Source organism: Stigmatopora nigra, chromosome 1 (assembly GCF_051989575.1).
Source record: "Stigmatopora nigra isolate UIUO_SnigA chromosome 1, RoL_Snig_1.1, whole genome shotgun sequence".
Classification (NCBI taxonomy): Eukaryota; Metazoa; Chordata; class Actinopteri; order Syngnathiformes; family Syngnathidae; genus Stigmatopora; species Stigmatopora nigra.
The window spans coordinates 26354894-26375325 of NC_135508.1; the positions used below are offsets into that span (position 1 = coordinate 26354894).

The following is a 20432-nucleotide window of genomic DNA, read 5'->3' on the forward strand; positions in this document are numbered from 1 at the left end:
TTTTTATTCCACGCATGCACTTCTCCCCATCAAATCAACACGGAATACACTTCCGCCGTTCACAGTTTCAGGTGAATAAATCTCAAGGCCAGACAGTAGATTTTGCAGGAATTCATCTGCAAGAACAGTGTTTCTCACATGGGCAGCTCTACGTCGCCAGATTGCGTGTCAGGTCTTCATCCAAGCTGTTCATTTTCTCTCCCAAAACTCTTACCAACAACTTTGTTTCCAAAGAAGTTCTACAATCCCCCTATACCTCCCTGCGCCAAACTTCTACCCATCTTTGATACAGTTCTTCTCCATTCCAACCCTACATGTGAACAACACAAACCCATTATTTGTAAATTGTCTTTACATTGGAACCCTATTGAAAGGATACACATAAGGGAGATTTAAATATGGCTCTTAGTTACACGTGTACGTCCTACATCAAACCCCCAAATTTACCACCTATATCATACACTCGAACCAACAGTTTCCCATTATATGATGGATGCATACTAACACAACACAGGTACCGGCCAAGTAGGAGGCTCGGAAATGCGGGCTCTTTTGCTTGTATTTCATAATTTGGAAATGCTAATGTTGACTATATTCCAGCACTTGTTTTATGCCATGAAAACAACCAAACTTCTGAAAAAAAGCCTCAAAAAATATTTTATGGCTATAAAACCTCTAATGCAACTACACCCGCATTTTTCACAAGCGCCTTGAGAGACTCGGGCTCGTCACGGCACGCCAGTTTATCCTTCATCTTTTCATTCTTTGCCACTTTGTTTTTTTTTTCCTTAGGTTATCACCACACATGCAAAACCATCATATTAGAGCTGAAGTAACAACCAGCTTAGTTACAGGACACCAATGCTCTTACAGTTTTATAGACTAATACTCTTTACCTGTTAGTGACTAGTATTTACATCCTCCTACGAATGTTTATTTAAGATCATTTAACTGAGCTCATGCATTCGGAAACCTCTCTCATCATATGAATGATTCACTCACATTCGGAAAACCCTAACATATGGACACATTCACATAGACTCGCGCAGGCTCACACATCCTCTTACTAATGTTTAATATCCTCTTACGAATATTTAACAGAGCTCACACATTAATATGGAATCACCAGAGATGTCTTCTACTCTTTTTGGTTAAGTCGTGAACCGTTGGAACCCACGTGCATAGCCGCGGTCCAGCCTGTCAAAAGGCTCATAAAGAATGTGGCCACGGTCTTTGCCAGATGTCGACTCAGCGCCTGGATTCCTTCGGTATCTTGGCTCCGAGATTCGAGAGACCAATATGATGTAATAGTAAAGCAAATATAATTGCAAGCAAATATATAATAATGTAAATCTAATAATCCCAGCATGTTTGCAAGCAAACATGAAACCATAAATATACAAAACTAAGTTTAATAGTAAAGTAAAGCATATTCTTCATTGCAAGCAAATATATGATAATGTGGAACTAATGACAATTACAAATACAGTAATACCTTGAAATACGAGTGTCCCAACGTACTTGAATTTTGAGATACAAGGAAAATTCTAAGCAATTATTTTCCTTAAAATATGAGGGAAATTTGAGATATGAGCATACGAGACGGTTCCCGATGTGGGCGCCAAGGGGCAGTGTGCAATAGGCTGTTAAACTCATTTAAGTGTGTATGTATTGTAATCTGTCTTCTCTCCCTCTCTCGCGCTCTGCGATAAGTGCCACCGACTGTCTGTACTGAGTAATTTCACACTTTAGAACATGACAACCACAAGATAGGTATTTGTTACTTTGTGGGTAGGAGATGAAGTAGAACAAATAAAAATGTTTTTTCTATTGTAATATCCTATATTTGGTGGGGTTCTTTTAGATGGTGGGAACGGATTAATTTTTATTTAGTTAATTTCTATGGGAAAAATTGACTTGAGATACGAGTAAATCGACATACTGGCTTGGTGCTTGAACACTAAGCTCGTATCGCAAGGTGTCACTGTAATTTAATAAATACTGGAAATGTATATATATTTCGGGGATATTTAATTCCCCGGCTTGGATTTTGTTCAAAGCATTTCTTATCCTGAATGTTTATATCTGTAAGCTTTTGTACATAGAGATACCACTGTATTATTAGGTTCAATGTTGTTCTTTATTGAAACCCACAGACGTATGTGAAAGGGCAGCATACATTCTTTCCAAGAAGTGAGATGGGACCCTCAGTGCCCAGCTCATCATGCTTGCACATCCTTGTCTCGAACATCTTCCAGTTCGCACCTCGCCCACTTGAAGCCTGCTACGCCTGCAATGAGACTTTCTAAACAAAAGTTCACAACAAACTTAGTGGTGTCAAGATGGCCATCCATAAGCAGAGCTTCAAAAGCTTTGATGCCCTGCTGGATTACCGTCCACAAAAGGTTGGTAAAACTGATGTCAGGTATCAAAACTGAGAATGTGTTATTACCTTTGAGTTGTGTCCTTTTTATAGTTTGACAAGCCATCCATACATTGGCTGTGTTCAGTATTGTTACTACTCCCCCTGGGGTAAGATATACCAGGGAGTCGCAACTACCACAGCAGAAGGCTTCGGTCAAGGATGAGTCAGACAAACAATGCAAGTAGCCTTCAGTGATATTTTATTTACAACAAAGTCCACCCAAAACCTGGACTACGGGATAACATAGGGGAAGCAAAAGATACTAAAGTGGCACCCTCAAATAAACATGGTGAAAACCACCCTCCCAGGCAGGTGTTCAAATGAACACCCACAAAATACAGGAAATAAGGCTGAAGGGTGCCACTGTCAGAACTGAGGTAAGTCAAAGTCTAGACAGGGGAATAACTGTGTCTCAATCCAAGAAACTATATGTATACCTCGGGGTGTCTAAACTTATCTCAAGTCCCCCTATGCAACTCAAAATCATTAACTTTGCCAAGATAAATACAAAATATAACAAGGAGTAACGTACTCACAATAGTAGGTGAAGCTGGGGCAATCAAACTTTACTTAGCACCAAACAATGTGCTTTCTAAAGAAAGAAAGGACTCCACCACCTCAGCCTTTTAATCACAGGCAGCCAAGGGAGTCAAAGTCAAGAATCAAGCAAGCCAAAAAGCAAGCAAGAATCAAGCAAGCCAAAAAGCAAGCAAGAATTAAGCAAGAGTAAAGACATCATCAAGTGTGAAATGACAAATAAAAGGGTTTAAATAAAGACAGGAAGGGAATCTTGTTTGGAGGAGGGATGATGGGGAAGTAGTCACAGCTGCCCTGCCTGGGCAGGGCTTTGTCACAGGGGTGGAGCCACAGCTCCATGTACCTGTAGATCAGGGGTGGCCAACCCGCGGCTCCCGAGCCGGATGCGGCTCTTTGCCCGGTTTCATGCGGCTCTTACGTCCTTATCAAACTTTGTATTTGAGTTTTATTTTTATTTGCGTGTGCACTTCGCTTGAGTTCAATACGGTATTTTCGTCCAATGCGCATGTGCTTGGGATGAAAATACCTCAAAGTTTCCCAGTAGGAGCAAGGTCATTTGAGTAAACGTTTTTAACAGAGGGGGAGAGCTCCCGTGAACCAGAAGCGACAATGAACGGCGTCGCGCACACAAAAAGTATCCCAAAGATCGAGCGTCAGCTGAAAAAGCCACACCCCCTGCGAGGCAGACCAATGGCGAGAGTGCTCAGCCGGGAGCAGCCAATAGGAGAGCGAGGTGTACACCCACGTGGTGGGCGCGCTAGTAAAAAACAGTTATAATAAATGACAGCTCACAAGGAGCGAATGTTGCGCAAAAATAGGCTCTGATTTTATGCCAGAAGTCCCACTAAGTAACATGCATAGTACAAGAAAAACGCTATTGTAAATTACTATATTTTTGTTTGTGGACTTGGTTGAACTGAGAGTTTGTCTGTGTGAGACAGTGTACACAATGTTCATTGTTGATAATGACTGGCCTGTGCTGTTAGTACTGTAGGAGTCAATTTATGTCATTACTATGCTGGTGTGTGACATTTACAATAAATCTGGCTGAGCAAAGGTATGTATGTGGCTCTTTGCGGTAACACAGTAAAAAATGTGGCTCTTGGTCTCTGACTGGTTGGCCACCCCTGCAATAGACGATTTAATTTCTTCACCTTCTCTAAGTGTGTAAACTCAATTCATTTGTTAAACAACCATTTTTCAAAAGAGATTTTTTTAATAGCGCGACAATTCTCTTTTGGTTCTAAACAGACAGGTTTAGCAGTAAAGACTAACACGAAGCATGAACGCAAAAGGACAATAACGTGGCCAAAATTAGTGATTATTAGATGCAGGACAACACAGAGCCTATCCACAAAAAGATCCAATTAAATTTTCCCTGGTGTTTTCTTTTTTTTTATTATTATTATTTTAAATACCTGCACAAAGAGCAGCTTTATTGAAAATGGCCTTAACCCATAGTCCTATTTTGAGGACAGCCTGAAAGATTTTTCTTACTTGATATCAAGGTGTTTTATCATTTTATGTAAATCTTTTGAAAATATTGCAAAAATCTAAATCGTCTTAACTTGGGTTAAGTTAATCAAAAAAATCTATTTTATTTTTTGTTAACGGCCATACGTAAATTTCACTTGTTTCTTTTTTCGAGGGTGAAAATAGTCAAGGGTTGTCAAGGGTGATGTCTTTGGTTGATTATTTTATTTTATATTGCACAGCATCTTTTGGTTTGAAGTCAAATTATAAAAAATGAACGTCAACATTTCTGCAGGTTTTATTCTTTACTTCTCATAGCGTAAAGAGGGATTTGTCTTATCTTTATTGCACAACAGACCAACAAAAATACTAAAATTATCATTCATTCCATTTGATAGTTATCGTGATAATTATCAATATAGTCTGACAATCTTTTTTTATTGTTGTAACAATTTTTGTTACTATGTTGATTCAATATAATATACTTAGTGTATTTAAATTACATGGAAAAAAAACATGGTAAGGGTACCGTATAAGCATTGGCCGATATCACACAGCTGGGTGACTGAATCACTGTCGGGAGCTACTATTTATCAGTGCAACGCTAATTTGCACATTCATTTTTTGTGTGTAGGTGTCACTTCCATTTGGTGTGCGGAAAATAACCACTCCCACACGCATCATCAGACATCTGGAGCAACAAGACGGTGACTGTTGCCTCTGCTCTGACGGGCGCCAGCCTAAACCAGTCAACATGAAATTTGCTAATAAACACCAAACGGTTTGGCCCTATCACTCCCCCTCTCCCCCACAAGCAGATTCCTTGCCGATGTTTGCATCTCATCATCTAGCTCACAGGCATCGACGTATTCTTTTGGTTAAAAACACTGAGCCTGGGATGCAAAAACATATAGAACTGAGCCAGAGGTCAATTAAAAGTATGAGGTCCTTTCTTGAGGAGGTTTCTGACGTGATGCGGTTCCATGTCCTAAAAATATATACCACAGAGGGACGCAGGGTGAGAAATTTATCTCAAATTAGAATTCTTGATTAGTATTCACTAATTAGATTAGAGATTCCCATCTACGGATGTATTTATTCAGATATATAATTACTCATCATCTACCATAAACTGAGTAAGTTCAAATGTGTTTTGTACAATCTTTCATACTGAAAGAACAACAATATACACACAACCTTGTTTAGCAGTGGTGTTAACAGTTTTGGGATTTTAACTTACCTTGTTTAATTTATGACTAAACAATGTAAATGTCTGTCTAGATTGACAATGTTCAAAGTCTGATGGTCTGCCCTGGAGTTTTGGTGTGTGCTGGAAGAGAGGCCTTAAATTCTATGCTGTTAAAGATTCTGGGAAAGGGCTCAAATGGAACACTTCCTGATATAAGCAACAAGTCCCCTGTGTTTTATACCGGGACACCGGGAAATGGGACTCAATCCCCCAGTATTCAAGAAGCCAAATCATCCCCTCATGGAGCTCAGTCCAGAGCCATTGAGTGCAGTGAGGGGCAGGAGAGCAAAAACACTGGTAGGCTAGAAATTTTTAACTTTTACGTGCAGACATATGAATTTATAAAATTGGTCTCATAAATTTTAACCCTTTGCTTTCAGTTAACTTTGGTCTGGAAACAAAAAAGAGCATCATCCACCCTCGGTCTGATTCATCAACTCGCTCGACTCGATTTTCTTTGTCCTCGGAGAAGTATTTTGGAAATGGTATAGGAGCACACTCACAACACAGACCATCTATTATGAATGATGATATTGAAAAGCGTGTTCTGGTCAACAAGGACGGGAGTCTCTCCGTGGAGATGAGGGTGCGTTTTTACCCCCGCAATAATGAGACATTAAAGTGGTCAACGCAAATCGGAAAGACACCCTCTCTGAGAAGTGACTACTACCCACCAAGCAATGCTTACCTTACTGACTTACAAAATGGGCAATTAGAAAACCACTCTCATTGTGCAACATTTAACAGGGATTATTTAGACAATGACAATCAATCACTCCATCATGCATTGGATGTAAATCAGTCCCTCTATGGCGGCCAGATGTATGAGCAGGAGTACAACGTCTGGGAAAACCCAATGCACAATCAAGAGCAGCACCCTATCTCACCTCTATATGCAAGCCACACTCACACTACAATTAGACACACGCATTCCTCTTCCTCATCCTCATCCTCATCGTGTCATTCGATGAGAGTAATGCATTGCCCCGCAAAATTCGCCAGCTTTGGAAGAGGTTCCGATTCAGACCAGAATCAACTTGTTAAAAAAGAAACATGTGTGATGGAACATATGGACCACGGAGTAGTTGTAGGGCAGAATGAAGACACTAACATCCAGGTGTGTGAGATGAGCAGGTGCTCCAGCTGCAGTGAAGTGGGTAAACTGAATGCCAACCTGAGCTCTGCTTGTGAGAGGTCAGTCATGGATGAGCCAATGGAACAAGTGAATCACCCACTATCCATCAGAATCAGGCATTCTTCGCATGTACAGCTGGCATTAAAAGAAGACCGATATCTTAACAACTTGCCACTGAGCGTTTTACAGTGCTCCCATGTAAGGGAGCTATCTTCAAATGATCAAGCACACGACAATCAGTCAATCAGCAACTTGACTGAAGTCGACAATCCAGAGGACCAAGATAATAATGAAAGTTGGTCAGGAAGTGAAACAGCTGCAACAGATCAAAATCTTAGCATCAGTGTAAATAGAACCTCTTGCTGCTCCACCAATATTTTGAAACAAACAAATGAGAATGTATCAGTAAAGGGCATTGTTAAAGCTTCATCTGGCAACTACAACCCATCTGGAATGTCAAGTGTTTGTCTTAATTGTGGTGGCTACCAATGGATAGCCACCACTAATAACGAAAGCTTCAAGAGGTCTTCAAAGAGATCATGCCATATTCTTCAAGCCGCTTTGAACCCAACTTCACATTTTAAAACCGAAGATATAGCATTTTACTTTGCAAAAAATGATATTTTTTCCACACAATCCATTCAAACAAACCTCACGGAACATAGATCATCTGTAGGTAATGTACTGGAAACGATGTCCAGTGCCATTTCCAGAAGATCCAGTCCTGAGTCAACAGAAAGGGATCTAGAAAGACTGTCTGAAATGTCCAAGAAATGTTCCTCCAATAATGCCACAACTGAAAAAAACATGAAAAGCAGCTTGAAGGCTACAATGTCGGGTGAGTCCATTAAGTCTCTCAATTCGAATTTCACTGGAACAGTTGAAAGATGTAAAGTGGTAGATGGAGTAATCTGTCACCATATAAAAACAAAACGCTCTTCATCAAAGTCTTCAGTTGAAAAGACAGTCCTGGAGGACACAAGCAGTAGATTTCTAAATTGTCTTTTTGCAAAATCTAATGATTATATAAAGTTTAGCAAAAAGAAGAGACCTATTAGTGTTCCCTCAACAAAATCATCAAAATCGTATATATCAGCAAAGTCAGAACTATTTTGCCAGAAGAGCACAGACAGCCAAAGTGCAAAAGATGAGACACTGGTGGTAAAACTGATTGAAAAGCAAGAAAAATCAGATATTAGTCAGGAAAAAACACAAATAGAAGATGATAACAACTGTAAGGTAGCTAAAGAAAGGGCAACGAGTCGTTTGCACAAGAGAATATGCTCATCCCAGTCATATCTGAAGAAAGTAAGCGGTGAATCACCGAGGAATTCTTATGAGGTAAGAGGACAGACTGCACTATCAGCTCATTCAGTAACTTCCAAATCTGGAAGTTGTAAATGCTCGGTTGTAGCATCTACAACAGCAGAGGGGAAGAGGAAGGGGTCGGGGAAAGAAAACCAAGCAAAGGAAGAAAATGATGAAATGGAACTACATGAAGTGGACATTTCAAGATGTAAAAAGAAACTGCTTATAAACTCATGTGGCTCTATAGAACTTGGGTTGCCTAATAGCCAGCAAATGTATGATGCAGAAAGAGGCACATCTTTCATGTCATTTCACACTAACAATCACAACAAGGACAGAGTGAGATCAAAAACTCTGAATGCCCAGTTAATGTTATCTGATAAGTCCAAAGTCTCTAATATTGAAGAACTAAGCTCTAATGTGGAGGACCCACAAGTTGACAATTCTTGTGGCAGTCCAATCTCAAGCAAAGACAGTAAAAGTGACAATGGCGAGAGAATGTCATCGTCACTGTCATTGGTTGTTAAAAATTCTAAGTTCAATCAGCAAATTGTCAATGTAACCAATATTAATCCTGAAGAAGACGGCTCTAAAAATTCTGCAAGTACAGCAATAAGCATCAAGGCACCTTGTCATTTGGCAGTTGATACAAAAGTAAATGATTTGAAGCTAAATAAGGAAGGCACTGTTGAAGTGACTGGCAGTGGCAATGTCCAATCTGTGAAAACATCCAGTTTTGCAAAAAATGAAATTTTGTTCAAGACCTTAGGACAAGCAAACATTAGACTCTGCAGTAAAGAGACATGTGGTGGAAGTGCCATGTCTACCGCTAAACTCAAAGTCATGAAAGATGGACATCAATCTTATCAGGAGTCGAGCAAGGCTATTAAAGATAGCAACAAACAGCATAGGGAGAAAAGCAAAATAAAAGGAAGTCTAAGAGATCAGCGAGAAACAACTTACGTGACCCCTGCTTGTCTACCCAACGCATCCCCTTGTGAAGTAGTAAGTGATTGGTTGCGAAGCATTCCTGTTAGCAGTGTTATGATCGCTCCTTATGAGTTCATTGAGGATGGCAAGAAAGTGCTGGTTAATGATGTCTGTGAAAAAACAAAGGAACAACATATTGAAGAGGATAGGTTAGACAATATGGAGAAAGCTGAAGGTGACAAGAAAGAAGGATGCACAGCAACAGATGAAGGAAACAGTACAGATCTTGCTAAAGGTGTTGGATTAGCAAAATCATCCTCCCAGATCAACTCCCCATTGTGTAGAAATGTATCAAAAGATTGGCACTCCGCAGCTGCAGTGATGAAGATTCTTCTCAGCTCCTCACTGGGACGATGTAGAAGCCTGCCTGAGGTAGAGGAAGCTAAATATGCTCAAATGTTGTGAGTGTGTTGTGGATGGTTGTGTCTGTACGAGAAATAATCTAAATTCTCAGATCATGTGCTCCCCAGGTATCTCCAGTTTATGGCCGGAGACTAACCACATCAGCCAGGGGCCTCCTGCACTGTCTGGCCCAGCTCCAACTCATTGAGCCCTTGGGATGTCAAAGTTGCAAGCAACATGAGAACAATAACTGTCATTTTGGTGATGTTACAGCCATTCCTCAATCCCTTTGCCTCACAGAACCTAGGAACATTGAGAACAGGAGTATCGGCAAAGATCTAGGGACACCACCAAGGTCCTCCTCAGGGGTTGGCATGAGCAGTGGCTCTGGTAGCTCAGGGAAGGAACATGACAATCAAGAAGCAGATGAAGCACTCACTAAAGAGTCTTTGCATGAGCATGAGGTTGTGGGGAATGTTTTAAAGGAAAGAACAATACCACAAACCTTGGAATTTAAAGCTGAGGTAGGTTTAGAAGAACAAACTTTGCTCAGTGAAGATCAAAGGCAAGTTATTTCAAATCTGGAAAGTCCAAAAAATGTCAACTTTACAGCATCTGACAAAAGCTCTAACACTAGCTCAACACCACAACCAAGACAGTTACAACTGGAAATGTCAAATAAACTGCCCCTAGATGCTGAGCAAGTCTGGATCTTGGACCTTCTAAAGAAGTTGGAGAAGGAATTTATGAATCATTACATCGATGCCATGACAGAGTTCAAAGTCCATTGGGACCTTGGTGACAGCTTCATTTTGGACACGATGATAATAGAGCTGAAAGATGAGATGAGCAGCAGAACCCAAAGCAGTATTAGGCATGAAATGAGTGAAATTCAGAATCGATCTGGTCGAATAGACAGGTGCCCACGACCTCCAAAGGAGGTAAATCTGTCCAGAGAATTTACCATGACAGAGAAGCGCCGACGAATGCTGAAGGTAAAACCATTAAAAATCAGCATTATTTATATGAAGCTTTTGTATCAGACCAAACAATAGGTTGAGTTGTAGTTGGCATTATGTTTGTAGTCTCATTTACTGGCAAACTAACACATATCTGGTACAGACAAGGTTGATAATATCATATTTTCTTTTTCAGATAATGAAGAATCAGTCAGTCAAAACTGCTGACTCCTTTAGTGATGGGGAGATGATACCCAAGCTTAGTGACCAACAAAGTAACGAAGATTACTGCCCTTGTGATGCTTGTACACGCAAGAAAATTACAGCACAGCCTCTCATAATGAACCCGGTGGCAGCTGAAGCTCCAGTAATGATGGAGTTTGATCTCCTCAAGATACTTCAACTCAAAAAAACACCAGAAAATGTTCTGAGAGTTGTGCCTACAGATAGGTGCAGCGAGTATGAAAATGTTGTCTTAGAGGAGGTGAGGAGTTTGGAAGTTGTGCAGGAAGAAGAGGAGGAGGAGGAAGAATCAAGTGAAGATTTTAAGACCGCTTTAAAGATGGCAATTATACGTGAAAGACAGGACTCTAAAGATGATGCCAAAACAAGGGAGGAGATTGTTGCTAATAATTATGATAAAGAGAAGTCGCAGAATGAGAAGGTAAATGAAGGAGTGATTGCTGGAAGAAGTTGTCACAGAGCAGATGGAAAGGAGGAAGAGAGTAAAGTTACAGAGTACATTACAAATAACGTAAAATCGACACTTCAGGAAGAAAGCAGACTCGCCAATGTTTCAGGAAGAGCTGATGGTGAAGATGAGATGCAGGAGAATGGTGGGGCCCAAGAATCTCAGGAAAAAGACAAGTCGTCACACAAAAGGTCAGGATACATAGACTTAACACTCAGACAATGAAAACTACTTCCCGTAGAGTTACACTGCATTTATGACGTTATTTTTTGGTGGAGAAAAAAACTTGTTGAATTTACCTTGACTTGCTAAGTGATAGGTCTGAAAATACAACTTCAGGAGCAGGTTAAGAACGAGTGAGATCAATTTAAATAGGAAATAGGTTTATTACCAGACTGCAGGATGGTTGGAGAATGCTCCGACAGCTGTGAACCTCTCACAGCCTGCCTTCCTCGCAATTCTCTCTGACTGAACACTAGGTCAGTCTTTATATAGGAACTCAGGTTAATGTTTCTAAAACAGTGATGCATGACAGAGTTTATGTAAACAAAACTTTGGGATAATATGGTTAGACATTAGCAGGTTTAAGTTGTATGCTTAACACAATATTTTTATAGCTCACACAAACTGCTGCCGCCTATCTTATATTACGCATCCAAAGCGAGTTGGCCATATTCCACAATACAAGGAAACAATTGCAACCATTGCAATTGCAAGCTAGTTAGCTATCTTACATTCCACTGTCTTAACAAACACTTGTAAAACCAGTTTGGCCACATTGGCTCAACATGAACAAACAATTATTAAGCCAGTTGGCAGGTCTACCCCAATACTAAGCATGCAGCCGACATTAACAGAAATAATCATCAAAGTTCACTTCAGTTATAAAAGTCATGTAACACCTCAGTTCATTTCACAAAATGCAAGACATATTTTGTTCCTGAAAATCAAATGAAACTCGAAAATGCAATTTTCGGAGTATGTGGGTGAGAATGCTTTGTTGAACCTCCCATAGGTCACTTCCTGCGCTTCCGCATAATTTTCAGTCACTTCCTATACATTTTGTGGCATTTTGGTGTTGCTTGTTTACTAATTTGTCAACCCCTCCCAGTCCAAATGGATTAGGATGTATGGCACCGTTAGTGGTACTGAAATATTTGCATTCACAGCTAGTATTCCCAGTTTTATTGAAGTGGATGTCTATCTTTGTTTGTTGCAGGAGTTTTTATTACTTTTTTGCCTTTTAAGATTTGGGTTACATTTATTTTAGGGCATATTTTAGTCATTTCCTCTTTATCTATTACAACATGTAGATTTGGGCAAATTCAGTTGAAATCAAATTACAGTAACACCTTGACATAAGAGCAATTTGAAATACAAGTACAATTTTGAGCAAATATTTATCTTGAGATTGAAGACAAGTTTTGATATATAAGCATAAAACGGATGCAAGATGCTGCTCGTAAGAGCATCACGGGCGCTGTCTTTCTCCCCACAACTTCTTCTTTTAATGTCTCTATGAGCACTGGGTTGCATTTTTTCAGTGTTCTTTTTCAGGTGGTGTCACTTTCTGCTGGCATGGCTCTTGCAGCCTCTTTATCATCTGGAATGTTGTTTGCAGTGGTGGGTGTCCATCTTTTTCGCCCCACATCGTCATGAGATTGTCTCCTGTTGTTGTCCCGCCCATTATTCAATGGTCGCCGTAGCTTTGTTGTCGGTTGGCTGTCGCTCTCTCCGATTCTCGGCCTTGAGATCAATGGGTTTTCTGCTGAGTTCCTGACCAGGGGCACACCAACGACAGTGGCGGTGGTACAGATGTGTGAGTGGTAATGGGAGCAGGCATGGAGGGGTGGTTGTGAGTCTCTTTATCCTGGTGGAGGAGGGAGACATCCCTGGGTTCGGGCAAGTAAACGGTGGTCCATCCAATAGGATTGCGGGAGGAGGGATGGGTGCGGAAGGCTGCTTGAAGTTTGAGGGGCACAGCGAATGGGTTTATCACTCGTTCAATCTCATATGGCCCAAAGAAGTTAGAGGGCAGCTTCCTAGATCTGAGGGTGAGATCTCGGCACGACAACCAGAGCTTCTGGTCGACTTGCTCACTGAGGGCGCCATCAACTTACCGTATTCTTAAACATAACGTGCTCGGACTGGCAGGACACAAGCACCCTTGATACATGTGTTTGTGGTGCCTACCATGTCAGCACATCCCAAAAGTTGTTGAGGCTGATCAAACGTCTTGCAGTTGATCATTTAAATATCAGCCTTGATTGGATTTAATAACTTTATTCATCCCGTATTCGGGAAATGTCGTTGTCGCAGTAGCAAGATATTGGATTGGATTGGATTGGATTGGATAACTTTATTCATCCCGTATTCGGGAAATTACATTGTGGCAGTAGCAAGAGGGTGATTAGACAGAATAGACAGCAAAGCAAAAGCACAAAGTACAAAGCAAATCAAAGTAAATGGAATCATCAAATCATTAAAACATAAAAGCCGCAAAACACAAAACGAACAAGAGTGGACAAAGCTACCGTGGCCGCCGGCTGTCAGGTTTAGAACCATATACATTCAATAATTCGGATCAGAGGTAGCACACGCAGAGTCGGCTTGATGAGATTTTCAAAGACATCAGCTGAGGGAGGGGTCGGGAGGTGCCAGCGCTTGGAGATGAGTCCGTCTCCTTGCCTGACCAGTTCCAATCCCCTACCGACCTCCAACAGAGTAGCCCCTTTTATTAACAAAGGGTCATGTGACCTAGGTACAAACTTAAGGCGGGACGAAGTGACACAGAGAAATGGGCGTGTCTTAGTAAATGACTTGCCCCTAACTCATAGGTGTTATGAAGGAAACTTACCACTAGTCTCTGCAAAATTCTATCCAAGTGACTATACAGCATAAAAGTAGTAAAGAATACATTCTATACTTCACATTTCCCCCCTATAGTTACTTTGAAAGAATTTTCATGAAATACATAAATTTATATCCCTCCTATCCAGATTCTAGAATACAAATATCATCAGCATTATTTATCAAGGGGTATGGAAAACAATAAAATCACTTGTCAAGGCAGAGGCAAAAACTTGAGGTAATTTTAGGGTTATCCGAGAAAAATCCGTCTGCGTCCCTCTTTATGAGCGGACACAGTTTTTAAGTCAAAACAAGTACAATAACCGGAAGCACTCGACATACCGAGACTCGTCACACTTTGAAAGAGTGGAAGAATCTCCATTATGATTTGCCACGCGGTTATACTGTATGTCATTGTAAGCTACCAGCATGTGCTAGATAGTATTTCGACTCATAACTTTCATACATAGAAAATACAGAACCGTAACAAAATCGCAAGTGAGGGAGTTGCAAATTTAAACACAATTGAAAACCACGACCCGTGTTGGCCAAGGCTTTCATTTCAGCTATAGCCCGAGTCATGTATTGGTTTCATCTGGGATGAAGGTGCAGCAGTGTTCTCCCATCATGGCACACACATCTCCATCATTGGCTCCATCCTCCTGCAACTCCATTTCCCTTAGGGTTTTTAAATCATCGGCTATACCCTGTAGGGCCAGGATCAGTTTGGTTAATCCACACTCGTGTAACAGTTCAATGTCTTTACATAACTTTACCCACTCGGATTTGGCAAAGTTGCGACAGTATGATTTTCTGGGGGGGTTGGACTACTCGTAGTCACGACGGAACACCACCACCCCAGATTGAATCATGTGGTTTGAATTGCACTGATTTTGGTCTCTTATCGCTTACTGTTATGTTCATTACCCTTAAAAGGAATGCATCTCATCTGCCTCACTGCAGATTTAAGCGCGACGTCTAGACCCAGTGAATTCAGGATGTCAGGATACCACACATCTTCTTCATAGTAGTTCTCCAGATTGTTCTTTTCATACCAATTCACTCTCCTCTGTGATAGGAGTATGTCACCATCTTGTTTTCCCACTCGAGTCTCAGTGGGCGGGGCGTTCAGACACGCCCAGGCAGTCACTGACAGTGCAGTCACTGTGATGTAGGTGGCAACAGCTTTCACTGTGGCCTATGTGTAGAGGTGCAAAGTCTATGGAAACTCAAGGTTAAGTGAGGGGTGCTCGTGGCAGGTGAGTAGACTGATGAGTTTTTTACGGACAAGGGTTTTGATACCGTCCAACTTCCAGTCTACTCAGAGTCACCTGTGTCTCGAACCACCTTGACCTGAGATTGGTGAATCTACGTATACCTCTCAGCAATCTTTGCAGCAGTGGAGGTTGGTGAGTTGGGCCACGAATGGGTCTTCCCATCGTGGAGAGAACCAGGACTTCCTATTTATGACTCGGATCAGCATCCAGTCACCTGGCTTCATCACCTCCTGCAAAGTAGACAAAAGGGAATCACGGCAGCTTGCCTGTTCTTTGGACAAGTTTCTCCATACATGTTACCATCCATTCTGTGATTAGGTCTGCCTTTCCCTTAGCCTTTTGTCATGTTTCACCTTCCCATAGAGGGTGTTGAAATGGTCTTCCATGAACATTTGTTTGCTCTACCAGTCCCACACTCTTTGGACGTTGTCCTCGTTTGGGCCTGAGGTTACCTTGCACACCATGACTGCAACAAATCAAACACCAAAAAATTAAAAGTAGGTATTTAGACCTCTGGGACATGGAACACACACTGTACCATGTCCATCATCCCCCCTGTTGAGACATGGTTCAATCCATGGCTCAATTTTGGAATAATTTTTGGGAGGCACGCTAGGCCTTTAGCTGTGTACAGGTTTTCTGCAGACTGTTCTGTGTTCTTTCTGTATAGATGCATCTCTACCTTCTGTGATGCAATGTTTTGCATATTAATTAATACTGTTTTCGACTCAGTTTTTGTTGTTGTGAATACTGTGCAGTAAGTGTTTGCGCTGCTGCTTTAGCTGCTGTCGTCTTTAGCGCGTGCTCAACACCTGCATACGGCCACTTGGTTGGGCTTAATTCTCAAATGAACAAAAATCACAACAATCTTACTTATTCAATCACTTTGTTTGCGAAAATCTAAATGTCTTATCATTCAAAAGTAGATATACTAGCTGTTATTCTATTGTGATTGCTGCTTCCTTGTTAAGATCAAAAACTATATTTGATTTTTCCTTTCCTGCAATTACACAAATTAACTAATCATGCTAAAAATATGAAGAATACATAGAGCAAACCAGGCTGCCTTCTCCTCCGGAAAACAGCTTTCCCGCTCTCTGTAACAGTTACATTGACATCAATTAATATCCAGAAACAAATGTATACATTTATAATTCTGAAAAGAATTGAACCTACTAAAATGTAACCACCCCTTGTTTATTAGGGTTAATATTTTCTAGCATAATTGTCTTTTAGAGCCATTAAAACTCATTACTTATGAATTGCATACTAATCAAGTCCCAATTCAATTAACAATGTGTATTGCGTTGCACATTTATCTCAGCTGTTTGAAAATTCTAAAATATCCCAAACTAGTAGTCTTTTTTATCAAATGTAACATTCCATTGTCTTTGGAGTTTGCCAATCATCTATAAAACTTTCTTAATCAACATTTTCCAATAGTCCGGCATAAAATTAAAATTTTGTTACATATCTATCCATTGGAAACTCTCTTTTCTCTCTTAATCGTTTACTTTAAAAATCTGTAAGAAGGTTTGTTCTCAATTGAAACGCTTTCACTTTTTATGGAGACAACAAAACCAATATAAAAAGTTCCTTATGGTTTATGGCATTGCTCCTCGAGCAATAATCTTTCCAATCAATATTGGATGCTTTCCATTACATCTGATCACGTCAATAAGCTTATCTTACCTGTCTCCTCAAACGTTTCAACTGAGAGAACCTCCTTACAGTGCAAAGATGGATCTGCATCCTCCGCTATTTTCATGTCTGCTGTTTGGTCAGCAAGAGTTGTACGGACGTTCTCATTTTGGGTTGCTCGTGCGTCTTCTCCATGTTTCCTGTTGAAAAACACAGTCTTCTTCTGCTAACTCAAAATTAGTGCGTTTCTTTAAAGTTTTTCTTTTATACAGATAGCCAGATTAGAGTCATCCTTCAGCTCCAATCGTGTAGTGAATAATGGCGTTTGGTATGGTAACGAAATATGGAACATTTTGTCAATTCAGTCAATTAATCTGTTAACACAATTTGGATGCCATTATCCCTATAAATCAATGGTACTTTGGAATTTCATATGATGCACTGTTTTTGTTTTTCTCAGTGCTCAAAATTTTGCATTGCAGATTTGTTCCTCCAATCCAATGCATTATCATCAAAAAATTTCTTTGGACTAAACAATTTTCCTTGATTTTTCATCGCCATCCAAAAAGGCTTATTGGCGATTTCAGAAATTGATTTCAAATTTCCAATCCTTCGCTGCCATCCCTGAAAAGGGCTTATTGGCAGTTTCAGAAATTGATTCCAATTTGCTAAATCCTTTTCCACCTTGATATCTAAATGATCAATTATATCTTGGTGGTTGGCCAATCAAAAACACAAAAAGACAAACAACCATTCACGCTCACACTCATTCATAATCAGACATCAGTGGTCTGCATTTTTTATCACTAGTGGAGAGCGCCATCCCTGAAAAGGGCTTATTGGCAGCTAACCACCTTTTGCTGTCCTATCAGCACTAGTCATTCTCAAAAGAACTAGGTTAATAGTCATTAATATGACTCACACTAAAGCATATTTCATCTAGTGATGGAAAAACAATGAATTATATTTCGTGCACTAAACATGATTCATCTTATTCCATCCTATAGAAATCATGCTTATCCTAAATTAATTATTTTATCTCAACTTTTATCTAAACTTTACCTAATAATTTGGATCAATGCCATTTCTGCATTGTCTTCATTTAATAATTTGGATGATTCTTAATACTTAAATCTGAATCACAAATCACTCTCATATTGCTAAATTAGCTATGAGGATAGCTAAATTGCACTAGCGGAATCCCTATTGAATTCCTATCCGCTCCAAGAAGGCGGTTATATTTAAAATAAGAGCCATTTTCTGGGCTCACTATTACCATAATTAAAATTGAGGAAAAATAACCTTTCACTAAGAATTTCCTTATATAAATTTCAGTGTTTAATAAAGGACCCATAATTTGTGACTAATATATCATAACATTATCAACTATCTGTCTCTCTCTCTCTCTACATCTCTGTCTCTCTCTACATCTCTGTCTCTCTTTACATCTCTGTTTCTCTCTCTCTCTCTCTACATCTCTCTGTCTCTATCTTTCTCTCAGTTAACTTTCTCTCTCTACCTGTCTCTCTCAGTCCCCCACCCCTCGCTGTTTGTGCAGGGGGTGGGGGCCTGGGCTGGTGGGGGCTCTCTCCCTATGGCCCCACTGTGGGGTGCTTTGAGAGCATTGTGCAATCTATTGAGGAGGCCACCCCCCTTTCTTTGCGTCGGAGTTGGTTGAGTTGGCCCATCCTCCGTCTCGTTGCGTCGGGGGAGTGTGAACTGCTGGAGAATGACCATTTGCTACGCTCTTCTTTGTTTTAGCGGCTCTTTTTTGGTCGGCCATCTTCTCCCTGCCATGTGCTCATCCTTTGGTCGGCCATCTTCTCCCTGCCATGTGCTCATCCTTTCTTCTACCCCCGCTCGCATCTCTTCTTTTGTTCTAGGGACGCCCCGTCTCAATTTATTATCTCTTAAATACTTGTTTTCTAAGCTTATTTATTCGCCTAAGTAGCTTTTTTCCTTTGTTTACAGCTTTTTTTTACTTCTAAATTCCTTTGAATAGTTTGCAAAGGTTCCACTAACAATTTCCCCAAACCATGTGCTTTGTTCTCTCTGTGACTCTGATTCTTTACTATTTTGCAAGGCCTGCGCGCGTCACGGCGTATTTCAGGTTCATATATATATATATATATCCTTTCGGTTGATATATATATATATATATATATATATATATATATATATATATATATATTATATATATATATATATACTTCATATGAAGATTACTTTTATCAAGCGCTTTTACTCATCAGGTGCTGTATTTTTGGAAGGTTTCCCTTATTTTTAACAATCTCCAAAAATCCTTTACGAGGGATTCTTTCACCCTCTAGTCTAAACCGCGTCACCAGTTTTCCTTACGAATGTCACCTATGGCCGAAGTGTACATTCGCCGCATATCTTGTGTATTCCCTTTATTTTTTTTTTTGACATACATACTCCCCAACGATATGCAAATATTTCCTATTTATGGAACGTTTTTCTTCGACTTTTTCACGAGAGGAAAAACGGGATTTTCACCAGCCTTGTTATATATAAATTTTAAACAGCCCTACCGTCTCTTGTGCGTACATCCTCTCTCCGGCCGGGTTCCTTCTTCAAACGGGCCGCGATCGACCGAAATGCCCCCTCTTTCAAAGTAAGAGGGCTGACGTCAGTAATTCTTGGCCTTCAGTCCACCGCGGTCCGATATATATATATATATATATATATATATATATATATATATATATATATATATATATATATATATATATATATATATATATATATATATATATATATATATATATATATATATATATATATATATATATATATATATATATATATATATATATATATATATATATATATATATATATATATATATATATATATATATATATATATATATATATATATATATATATATATATATATATATATATATATATATATATATATATATATATATATATATATATATATATATATATATATATATATATATATATATATATATATATATATATATATATATATATATATATATATATATATATATATATATATATATATATATATATATATATATATATATATATATATATATATATATATATATATATATATATATATATATATATATATATATATATATATATATATATATACATATATATATACATACATACATACATACATACATACATACATACATACATACATACATATATATATATATATATATATATATATATATATATATATATATATATATATATATATATATATATATATATATATATATATATATATATATATATATATATATATATATATATATATATATATATATATATATATATATATATATATATATATATATATATATATATATATATATATATATATATATATATATATATATATATATATATATATATATATATATATATATATATATATATATATATATATATATATATATATATATATATATATATATATATATATATATATATATATATATATATATATATATATATATATATATATATATATATATATATATAT

At 38.7% G+C, this 20432-nt stretch overlaps 1 protein-coding gene and 1 long non-coding RNA gene across 3 annotated transcripts in view; one reads left to right on the forward strand and one right to left on the reverse strand.

Moving 5' to 3' along the window:
• LOC144206651 (uncharacterized) overlaps positions 1–20432 on the forward strand; it is a 56466-nt gene that overhangs the window by 15895 nt on the left and 20139 nt on the right. For both annotated transcript variants that reach the window (XM_077731735.1, XM_077731726.1), the window contains exons 2-7: positions 2157–2405; positions 5070–5453; positions 5717–5981; positions 6065–9489; positions 9588–10454; positions 10615–11300. In XM_077731735.1, coding sequence (XP_077587861.1) covers positions 2343–2405; positions 5070–5453; positions 5717–5981; positions 6065–9489; positions 9588–10454; positions 10615–11300 — 5690 coding nt within the window. In that variant the 5' untranslated portion in view covers positions 2157–2342. The remainder of the gene's footprint in view (positions 1–2156; positions 2406–5069; positions 5454–5716; positions 5982–6064; positions 9490–9587; positions 10455–10614; positions 11301–20432) is intronic.
• On the reverse strand, positions 2635–11992 carry LOC144206663 (uncharacterized). The gene is made up of 4 exons (XR_013328410.1): positions 11409–11992; positions 11208–11269; positions 9091–9227; positions 2635–5423 (listed from the first exon to the last, which is right to left on the reverse strand). It is a non-coding gene; the product is annotated as an uncharacterized LOC144206663 (long non-coding RNA).